The sequence below is a fragment of the Pectinophora gossypiella genome, chromosome Z (assembly GCF_024362695.1).
Source record: "Pectinophora gossypiella chromosome Z, ilPecGoss1.1, whole genome shotgun sequence".
NCBI classification, from domain to species: Eukaryota; Metazoa; Arthropoda; class Insecta; order Lepidoptera; family Gelechiidae; genus Pectinophora; species Pectinophora gossypiella.
In genome coordinates, this window is record NC_065433.1 from 26,161,533 (window position 1) to 26,173,508 (window position 11,976).

Genomic DNA, 11,976 nt, shown 5'->3' on the forward strand with positions numbered 1-11,976 from the left:
GACCCCTGACGATATCCTTTCAACGTTGTCGCATTGTATGCTAATGGTTCGCGGCAAAAAGCAGGCAACCCAGTTTTTTTTTATTTTCTCGATTTAATTTCACGATTTGACATTCTCGGATGATCGAATGAGGATCGGAGTTTACCGTAAGATTATCGTGTGGGAAGTATTGTCTTTTAACACTGCATCGATGATGGTAAACATGACGGGAATACTAAGAAAACCTTATTTTAATTACAAGTTCATTGTTACGGTTATGTTTTATGCTTGATGGATTTTGGACTACTTTCAAAGAGTTTATCTTCTTCATGACTATTGGAAAGCTAAGGCCACATGAATACAATTCATCCAAAAAACAACATTGCAATTGGGTAGTTTCCTAGGTCAAAGATAAAATATGAAATTCTGATTAAGTACTAAATAAAAACAGACCTAAAGGTGACAAAAAATATTTTCATTTTTCTATTAACTCATTTATTAATTTTAATAAAGAAAAATGTAATAATAAGTGCGACATTTTATCACGTTTTTCTATGACTTTTTTATTATACAATTTCGTGTGTTTACGTTTAGTAAAAATTTACTGATTTAACTCGTTGGAAACTACCCTATTTGACATTTGCGCCTATAAAAGTAAGTGCGCAATGTCGACAAATGTCAAATAGCAATGTATGATTTTTGAGATAAACTGCTTTAATATGGGCTTTATAACCTTTCTAGACTCCCGTTAAGAAGTCCACCGGAAACATTATTAACAGCCTGTTTAAATCCCACTGCTGGGCACAGACCTCTTCTCAATCGCCTCTAAAGTATGTATGTGTGAACCCTGTCACATTAACATACTCAATTGACATTTAGTGAAACTTTGTTCCAATTTGTCAAGTAAATTAAAGCGACATTGGTTCTAAAGATTTTTTTTAAATCAAATCAAAATTACAAAATGGTGGTAAAATAATTTGCATATTAACAATATTGTAATGTGTTCGGCCTGCATGCAGGCGTACAAATATTAAAAAAAGAAAAACATAATAAAAAAATGGTACATTAAACTTGTCGTTTTTTTCTTTTTTGATGTGACTTATCGTAGACTTGCCGCAAATGGCATTAACTATTTGGCCGGACAAATGGGGAGCACTGAAAGCTCATACCAAAGATGTCCGTCCTTCACCGTTAAATTGCTAGAATATAATTTGTATGTGTGAGACATTTCATTACACCCGATCACCCGGTGGTCAGGCGTGGTGGTAATTAAAGCAAAATCCTATTAAATTTGGAAATTCATTAGACTAGGCCCATGTCCAGTATTGGTTAGTGTTTGCCACATCAGTTTTGGTAACCCTAGAATGAACAGCAGGATGGAATATGAGCATCAAGTTTACCTAGTATCCACTAACATAATTGGCTCATGGGGGTATTTTCCATTGTAAAGTCTGTATTTGCTCGTGTCAAATATCTATCGCATACAGCAGAATAAGCAATGATACTGTCTAGATACGTATAGAAAGGACACTCCTCGCCTCGCACTTGACTTCGTATAGCGCGCCTACCTCACCCCCTCTGTGTCTTAAATGGCCGTAAGCCGCTAACAAGTATAAGGGGGAGCGCTATGGTTGTCTCCCTCGCACTTACCCGTTAGTCGGCACACGGTATTAATGACATTCCTGTTTGGAGTGTCCTTGGTGTAGATACTCGTACCTGTACGGTGAAGTCCCCTAGTGGCTGACACTTAAGTTATTTAAACAAAAAAAATATAAATCCTGTTTCGACAAATTAAGCTTTAATAATGAAATTATTTTAATACCTAACAAAATATAAAATCAAATTAAATTAACAATTACTTATAATTGTGCTTAAACATAAGAACAATCTTAAATCACACTTTGACAATAAAAAATGAGCCTCAAATGTCACGTAGTAGCGGACGGACTTTACTTCAAAATTATTTACTAGTTTTACCTACATTAATAACTTTCTTTTTTATTCTAACCTTAAGTATTTACGTATACATCTTTGCGATAATGTTTGTTTATGTACTCTAATTCTATTAAAGTAATTTGGTATTATATTATAATGTATATACACCATTAACACATGTTTATGGAACACGATGTTCGTGCGTTACCCAACAGGGTCCACATAATATCACCGTCGTGGTTCACGCCGCGATTTGTGCTGAGTGAGGCCCTTTTATCTCAGGACGTCCACCACCACCTTATGATCATTTCGACAAACATCCGTCTTGCTTTTTTGTAAATGTTTCAGTTGAAATTTGATGTGATGTTGTTGCCTTTTTTGTGTGGCTTGCTTTTATAATAAACTATTTCTATTCTATTCTAAACTGAGGAGCTCGGTGGCGCAGCGGTAAACGCGCTCGGTCTGCGGTTGTTGAAGTAAAGCAACTTTCGCAAAGGCCGGTCATAGGATGGGTGACCACAAAAAAAAAGTTTTCAACTCGAGCTTCTCCGTGCTTCGGAAGGCACGTTAAGCCGTTGGTCCCGGCTGCATTAGCAGTCGTTAATAACCATCAATCCGCACTGGGCCCGCGTGATGGTTTAAGGCCCGATCTCCCTATCCATCCATAGGGAAGGCCCGTGCCCCAGCAGAGGGGACGTTAATGGGCTGATGATGATTCTATTCTAAACCCCCAGTACCGGTCATCTTCAACCCATCGGACTTCCCCCTTCTGTTTGTTATCTTTGTAGGTCCCTTTTGTCTGTCCTATTATGTATACTACATTTTCATTATTATAGCATTCACCCCTTCTTAGAATCCGTCCGAGTCAGTTTTTTTCGATCTTATTTCTCTTTGTATCGTATTGTCTACAGATAAATAAATAAAAAAATTAAAGTACGTTTCTGCGTTTGATTTTGACGTAAATGCTTTGTTCGCCATCGGAATGGAAAAATGAAAACTTAATCTGTTAAAAGGTTTTGGCTGTGTCTTTAAGTTTGCTGGCTATTATATGATTGAAACCATATTCTTGCCAGTAAAAGACTCTTCTCTGACGAAATTATATATTAAGTATATTATGTATATACAGGGTGTTAGAGACATCGTAACGAAAACTTTGAGGGATATACCTGTCTCGTCATTCCTGTGGGTACAGCCGAAGAGGTCGAGAGGGGAACATGAATGCTGGGCAAGTCCATGCTCTCTGAACTGCGTCCCAGGCATGCAGCGCCTGTGGATGATGATGATGGGGGATATACCTATATGTATGGCTACCTATATGTACTCGTACTTGACATCGAAACAAATACTTACTGAGAGGGATGATTCAGCTTTTTACTTGTATTCTGAGTTAATATCAAGTGGAATTTTCTGAAAATAATTAAAAAATCACAAAAATGTTCATGAATTTTCCGACTGGAAATTCCACTTGATATCAACTCAGAATCATGGTCTGAACCATGCTGCTCAGTATTCGTTACGATGTCACTAACAACCTATATAAAAATCACTAGCGCGGAGATTCTTTAGACGGCTCCTATTCCATACTATACATATATAAAATTCATATAACCTCACTCCATATCTTAAGTGTAACTTATTCCTATTCAATCTATATTTTAAGTTTCCTGTGTTTATTATTTCACTTGGGAAATTTTGCGCTCGGAACATTTTTCTTTTGGTAATAAACAAATTTTTGTTTTTTTTAGTGTCTGGATTGTTGTTTTAGCGTAGAATAAAGAAGTGCAGAATAGGAGGAAATTCCACTTGATATCAACTCAGAATCAAGGTCTGAATCATCTCCCTCAGAATTCATTACGGTGTCACTAACATCTACTTATACGTATTTGTACGTTTATCTGTACGTGCTTATACGGGTATAAATGACATTGTAACGAATAAGAAGGTACCGGGATGATTCAGCTCTATACTGAATTAATATCAAGTATTTTTTTTATTCTACTGGACGCCTTCCGGCACACCTGGCGGAACGATGCCCGGGACAGGGAGGGTTGGAAAGAGAAGGGGGAGGCCTTTGCCCAACAGTGGGACATTGATTAGGCTACAGAAAAAAAAAAATTTTATTGCAAAGGTATACAATTGAAAATAAATAAAAAATACAACAAAAAAATATTTTGCGACGGAAAATTCCACTTGATATTATCTCAGAATAATGGTCTGAATCATCCCTTAAAGTTTTCGTTGCGGTGTCACTAACACCCTGTATACGTAGTATTATATTGAAAGCGAAAGATCACTGAGTGATTGACTCACTCATCAAAAACCTCAAAAACTACAAGTGACGACATTCGAAACACACTGGTACAGTGAAATGTTCGGCCAAGTAGTTAATACCATATGCGACAAAATATACAATGAGTCATGCCAAAAAAGTAACAAAATGCGACACAATTGCAGTTGACTTGCAGTCAGTCTGTATACAGGGTGTTAGTGACATCGTAACGAATACTCAGAGGGATGATTCAGGCCATGATTCTGAGTTAATATCAAGTGGAATTTTCCGTCGCAAAATTCATGTTATTTTTTTAGTTTTTTTAAATTATTTTCAATTCTATACTTTTGCGATGGAAAGTTCCACTTGATATTAACTCAGAATAATCAGCTGAATCATCCCTCTCAGTATTCGTTACGATGTCACTTACACCCCATACAAGTACATACAGTAGCCATACAAGTAGGTATGGGTGTTAGTGACACTGTAACGAATACTGAAGAGGATGATTCAGACCATGATTCCGAGTCAATATCAAGTGGAATTTCCTGTCGGAGAAGTCATGAAAATTTTAGAGATTATTTAAATTATTTTCCGTTCCATACTTTTGCGACGGAAAATTCCACTTGATATCAACTCAGAATCATGGCCTGAACCATCCCTCAAAGTTTTCGTTACTATGTCACTAACACCCTGTACACAGGGTGGCCCAGAAGTTCAGGTTCAAAATGAAAAATTAGATAGAGGGGCTCACAGGACAGGACAGGAGCACCTTTAACAACGTTAGAACGAAGCAGCTACATTGTATGAGAATGTCAAATTTTCCTTCAAATCTGTCTGTCTTGCAATATTTGAGGTCAAAATACTTAGTTTTTTGCCCGTATTAAGGGTACTTTTTTTGGATGTTTCTAAAAGCCTATTAAATGGAGCAGTATTTAGAAATACTTTCAGGGTTCATGACAATCTCATGTGTTTATTATTCTTCGGCGAAGTTTTAACAACTGTAACAATTTTGGTCGAATTCTCACTTTGACTTCCGATAACTTTTTTTTTATACTTGATTTGACTTTGATTTATCTTTGATTGAGCGGTACACAGCCTTAGGCATAGTTGTGAAGTAAAATGAAATAATTATTAAGAAAGGGATAGCGACAAAATGATTATTTATGAAGTAAGGTAGAAAATCTAGAGAAAGGTACAAAATGGGCCATATCTCCTAAACCGTAAATAATTGCTGAACATACATGGGGGGTGTTTCTGGTAGCTAATGAGCCCCTCTATCTAGTTTTTCATTTTGAACCTGAACTTCCGGGCCACCCTGTATAACAATAAATATGTCATCATCACAAATTTAAGAGCCACGCTCTAGTCAGTGCTGCATTCTCCATGCTACTTTTCAGGGAAAAATAGGGCAGTGGTTTCCCTCTTGCCTTCCGCCCCGCAGTACTCTGTCCGACGCGAGTGGGATGGCGTCCAGAGTAGTTTATTTCAAAGCCGTATTAGGACTCCTGTCCTCCGCCTCTGACAATCAGGTGATCAGCCTGTAATATCCTAACCAAACTAGGGATTACAAAGTGATTTTTGTGATATGTCCCCACCGGGATTCGAATCCGGGACCTCCGGATCGTGAGCCCAACGCTCAATCACTGGACCACGGAGGCCGTTTTCACGCTAATGTAACCCTCAGTGGTATACTATGCTAGATATATGTATTTTGTTGTTTATATTTAGATAAACAATTAACTATTTAGATAGGTACTAAATATTGGGTTATAGAAATCAAGTCTGAGGTTGATAACCGAATATATATACTTTATCTCGATTCTCGACCTAAATTAATAAACCCATTAGTTTTTTATTAGATCGTAGAAATATATTAGGGTTCCTTTCTACATAAAGTATGAAATTAATAACTTGTGATTCCAACAATGTTTTTATGGATATGGCTTCTGTCTCAAAAAGCAATTTCGAATTAATTCAATATTTTCTTATAGTAATTTGTTGTAATCATTTCTGTAATTATATTTCACCTCATTCTTAAAATATATATTTGGCCCGATTCCTGCAGACACCTAACTTTATTTTAGTAATGTTACCCGTCATTTTCTTACCCACCAAAAGGGAAACGGACAGATAATTTGACAACTGTTAATTTTAAAATGATTGACAGCATGATTGAACTCGAGCGAATAAATAGGCATCACGCTGATATTCAACCTGTTCGAGGTGTGCTGTTAACTTAATTCTGTCGGGTTATTGTCCAATATAAAATTTTGGGAGAGCCAATTAAATTTCTGCCTAAAATTTAAGAGTGTTCTTTTCAGTAAAGCAAGGTGGACAGCCTGCAATGTCCGAATCAAACTAGGGATCACAAAGTGATTTTTGGAATATATCGCCTCTGGGATTCGATCCTGGGACCTCAATGTCGTAAGCCCAATGCTGAAACCACCACCACAACCACGGGCCATGCAGGTACTTAATTTAAAAATAAACTTCATACGGGACCATCAAATTTTGTGTATAAAAATAAAATATAGTAATTTCCTGTCGGCATAATAGGTGAAGCTTGTTATTAATTGATACCAATTATAAGTATTATATACGTACCAAAGGAATCATACGATAATCGAGATTATCAACCTCGTAGGTACATATAGATGGTTCTTATCCATGATAGTCACTTGAGATTATTACTGCAATACAAAGGGTGTTCGGGAACATAATTTGACATAAGTAAATATATTTTTCCTCATTCAGCGCTTATCGGTCGATTAGTTCTTTCAAATATTCTTCCTCTCAGACGACGCCCTGAGCCGAGGTTCGCGCCCAACTGGGCACCCTCAGGCCTGTTGTCTTAAATTTTGTACCGGGTGAGAGCCCTCAGCGCTCCCTATTTGTCCGGCCAAGTAGTTAATGCCATCTGCGGCAAATCTACAATAAGTCATATGTATGTACCTACACAGCTTCTCAATAAATGTTTCTTGTTTGTTTTTGTCAGGTATCAAAAACAAAACAAAAATAATGACATAACTATATTACTGCTTAGTCTTCTTCTATCCCGTGGATTGTTAAATGGATTTCCAACCTCATCAACCCTGGTGTCAGGGTTATTGAGCCACCAAAGGACATGAGTCATGTAACAATTACGTACTTACATCAGTAAGTATCGTGCCTTCTGTAGCACGGGTGATCTCACTTTCGGACAATCAGCAGATCAGCCTGTAATATCCTAACCGAACTGGAGATCACAAAGTGATTTTTGTGACATATCCCACCGGGATTCGTACCCGAGACTTTCGGACCGTGAGCCTAACGCGCAACCACTGGACCACAGAAGCCGTTACTGCTTAGTGAAACGGATCAGTGATCAGGTGATCAGCCTGTGGTGTCGGCCTGTGTATGTGGTGGGGCTTTTGGCGGCTCAATAGTCACCCTGACACCAGGGTTGGTGAAGTTGGCGTTGAGACTGCATCTCACAACCCACACGATAGAAGAAGAGACTTTACATTTGGATGAAAATCAAGATTCTGCAACCGTTCTCCTAAAAACTACCTTATTTACTAGCATAACATTATTATCTAGGTACATTACATTATAAAAATAATTTTGTATGAACTATGAACTTTTCTTCGGTGTTTATCCCGAAAAAGAGACCCCGAGAAAAACACCCAAGTATAATAATTATGGTGTAAAATGTTCATAAAATTCTATACAATCTATTACGAACAGGTAATTAACTTCCACGTGTACGCAATGCATAATATTTCTAGTTACTAACATGCTGTATAACCCTTATCTAAGACCTTGTTATTGTCAACATATTGCTAATAAGATATGTATTTAGTCAACAAATTAAAAAAAAAAAAAATGCAGCGACATAGTTTATAGGAATGTGTGCCGTGATATTAGGATATCAAAACACAATAATGGAGGCACAAAACGTCGTTAAAAAAGATAATTCTATTGAAAATTTTCATATCAGTCGGAATAACATATGGGTGCTTAATGTATTTAGAATTTTAGATCACTCTGACATGACTTGACAATATAATAACGAATTTATCACCTGCAAATTTCTTCCGAACATACCATGGAAAGTTACAATAGTTTTGTTTGTTTGTCACTAAAAAAACAAACCTTGTTTTTGTTGGTTATTCTGTACCAAATTGTATGCATACCCTAAATTGACTTTCGAGTGCTTTTATCTAAAAGATAAATAATGATATCTGATTCATTCTCGGCTTAGTCACAACGGGCTCGGCTCATTACCGAACTAAAGTTCAAAGTAAACAATATAAATGTAAAAAAAAAAACAATTAAAAATTCTCCGTCACCTTGACCGGCCTACTAAACTAACCGGGACACAGAACTATGCTAATGATATTTATTACGTATCTTAAAATCACTCCAGTATCGGCATTCCGTACAATACAGGCTCCTCCGCGTTAGCGGTTGGCCTACAATACTCAGCGTATATAAAAGATACCTGAGAGATGCAAGTTCAGTTTAGTGTCACCGCTTAAAAGTGAAGTTGCGTACCAACTTTTATTAATTTTATTTTTTTAGAACCGGCCATGAGGCATCTGATGCTCGCGCTTCTGGTAGGAGTGGGGCTGGCAGCCCTAGCTCAGTGCGCGCCGCCAGGGAAACCCAACCTGGGATGGGGAGAGAGGACCTTCGCGATCGTGGAAGTTAACCAGGCGGCCACGGCGTACAACCAGCTCGTGAAGCGTCATGATGCAGCCGACGTGTCGGTCACCTGGAACGTTTGGTCCGGCGACCCTGCCACTAAGTCCCGCGTCCTGCTCGACGGCAAGGAGTTCTGGTCCGGCACCGGCGGCGCCGCAGGCTCTGCGTCCTTCAAGGTCAAGAAGGGTGGCAGATATCAGATGGTAGTCGAGCTCTGCAACAATGATGGATGCAGCTCCAGTGAACCTACAGAGATTGTCGTAGCCGACACTGATGGTAGCCATTTGCCACCACTCGACTACAACATGGGAGAAAGGAACAAGCCCTTCAAACAGACTTCTGGAAAAGTTGTTGGCGCCTATTTTGTTGAATGGGGAGTATATCCGAGGAAGTTCCCAGTGGACCGCATCCCAGTCCCGAACCTGACACATTTGCTGTATGGTTTCATCCCAATCTGCGGCGGTGACGGTATCAACGACAGCTTGAAAGAAATCGAGGGCAGTTTCCAGGCGCTTCAACGTTCTTGTAGCGGCCGCGAACCCTTCAAAGTATCTATCCATGATCCTTGGGCTGCTCTGCAAAAACCTCAGAAGGGTTTGACCTCATGGAACGAGCCTTACAAAGGTAACTTTGGACAGCTGATGTCTCTGAAACAGGCTAAACCTGACTTGAAAATCCTTCCTTCTATTGGTGGCTGGACTCTGGCTGATCCTTTCTACTTCTTCGATGACAAAGTGAAGAGAGACCGCTTTGTAGCTTCTGTTAAAGAGTTCCTGCTTACTTGGAAATTCTTCGATGGTGTTGACATTGACTGGGAGTTTCCCGGCGGTAAAGGCGCTAACCCGCACCTTGGAGGTCCTAAGGATGGAGAAACATACGTCCTATTGATGAAGGAGCTTCGTGAAATGTTGACTGAGCTCACCGCTGAAACTGGTAAGACTTATGAACTTACTTCTGCAATCAGTGCCGGTTGGGACAAGATCCAAGTTGTCGACTACAGTGTCGCGCAGAAATACATGGACCACATCTTCCTCATGAGCTACGATTTCAAAGGTGCGTGGTCTAATGATACCCTGGGACACCAGACTCCTTTGTATGCGCCTGCTTGGAGGCCTAAGGAGACTTACACGACGGACTTCGGAACCAAATTCCTCTTAGCTCAGGGAGTCAACCCTAAGAAGATCGTCGTTGGTGTAGCGATGTACGGGCGTGGGTGGACCGGCGTTCACGGATACGAAGATGGCAACCCATTCACCGGCAATGCTACTGGACCTGTGAAGGGGACCTGGCAAGACGGCGTAGTCGATTATAGAGAGATCGCCAATGAGATCGCTGCAGGCAAGTGGGAATACAAGTACGACAGCGTCGCGCAGGCACCTTACGTATTCAGACAGTCCACTGGAGACCTCGTTACGTATGACGACGCAAGATCTGTTATTGCGAAGGGCAAGTACGTTAGGAATAATAAGCTAGGTGGTTTATTCGCTTGGGAAATTGACGCTGATAACGGCGACCTCTTGAATGCTATGAATATGGGTCTTGGGAATAGTGGCGCGTGACGGACTATCGACTGCTTAATTGTAATTGTGATCGTAATTATAAGCCGTAGTATTAGTGAAAAGGTCTCAAATTGTAAAAAGAGTAATTCTATGAATGTAATGGTACCAATAGTACGTGTTTCAATATAGAGTTGTGAAAAGTTTCAGTGAGTTTTGAATTTTGCCCCCGTAGATATTGTGCCGAGGTGTTTTATAGACAGGGAATGTTGAGGATGTCATAAATGACTAGATATTTTTTCGGCGGGAGTCAGTGGCCCGTGTTGATGTTCATAATGGGATATTACCACTCGGTTCGGCTAAAGGGTGTGTTGATAAACATTATATGGACGTACCTGCGCGCCTACTTTATCCATGTTTACACTGATTCACGCATGAGGAGACTTCATCAAAGAACGTCATATTTTATCAGTTTTTGTGCTAGCATTTAATTTCACTTTGTGTTAGAAGTAAGTGATGCGTGTGTTTCGAGTAAGATAATATTTATGCTAATGACAATAAAAAATGCGGGTGTTGATATTCAAATGAGAAGAACACATAGTAACTCGGGTGAGTATTAGAACAAAATAATTAACATTTAGTCATAATTTAGGTTTTTTTCAAACGTTTATCCTTTTTTATCCTAGATTGAGTCAAAGCTATTAATATATACAATGTCAACAAAAGTATTATTTTGAAGTAGCTCACGACAACCATTAATTCGAGGCCACAGAACAAGCGATTGCTAAGCGATTTTTATTGCGTTTATATTATGGCTGTGCGAAATTATTTTGCTAAGTGAATACATTACAGATGCCTATGACAGGGTTTGATGGGAAACGTGAGCGTGCTTAGAGGTGGGATCTAACAAATTAGGACAGTGGTAAAAATATAATTGTAATTCTTAGCCTCTTAGAATGTCACTTAATGTGTGAAACAGACGTGATGTTTATGTGTGTATGTCGTAAAAGTCAACTAAACATTCCTCTCCAACATAATGTGCTCAGCCCGATGTAGATTACGGGCGTGAAGTATGTTTGCTTGTCTGTAGTAGGTAAAGTCTTTTACTACTAAAGTGAATACATTATTATTTTATGTTTATTATTTTTTATCTCGGACGAAAAGCAACTGCCAGGTACCTTATATAGGAATAAACAACCCTCCTTGCTTTGCTGCAGTCGGGTAAAAAAGGGATAAACACTCGGGAGACTAATGTTGATTATTGTACTCGCAAATTTCTGCACGTAGATCGCTTCAGCTCATGTGTTCGCCAATTCTGCGGCCATACATCGTTGTATGCAACAAGTCGAGACCGGTTGGAAGCTTCGAGGTGGGATAACGGCATTCAGTAATAACCAGCCTAACATTGACCCTCACTGCTTTCCAATATGTTTATGCATATATTTCGGATTATACTAGCCACTGTCACCGTATCCTTTGCTATTTTACTATTATTTACTAGTTCTATAGAGACTGGCAGCGAACTAAAAAACAAAATATATACACAAACTAAGTTCAGGGCAACAGATGGACTAAGGCTTGTTACCTGCTGCTGTTACCTCACAATGT

The 11,976-nt window shown here is 39.1% G+C and overlaps 1 protein-coding gene across 1 annotated transcript in view; it reads left to right on the forward strand.

Annotated features, from left to right (window-relative positions):
* The window catches only part of LOC126380319 (chitinase A-like), a 28,966-nt gene extending 18,392 nt beyond the window's left edge, over nt 1–10,574 (forward strand). Inside the window, exon 2 of the mRNA XM_050029651.1 lies at nt 8,750–10,574. Coding sequence (XP_049885608.1) covers nt 8,758–10,431 — 1,674 coding nt within the window. The 5' untranslated portion in view covers nt 8,750–8,757 and the 3' untranslated portion in view covers nt 10,432–10,574. The remainder of the gene's footprint in view (nt 1–8,749) is intronic.
* Nucleotides 10,575–11,976: the final 1,402 nt, after the last annotated feature.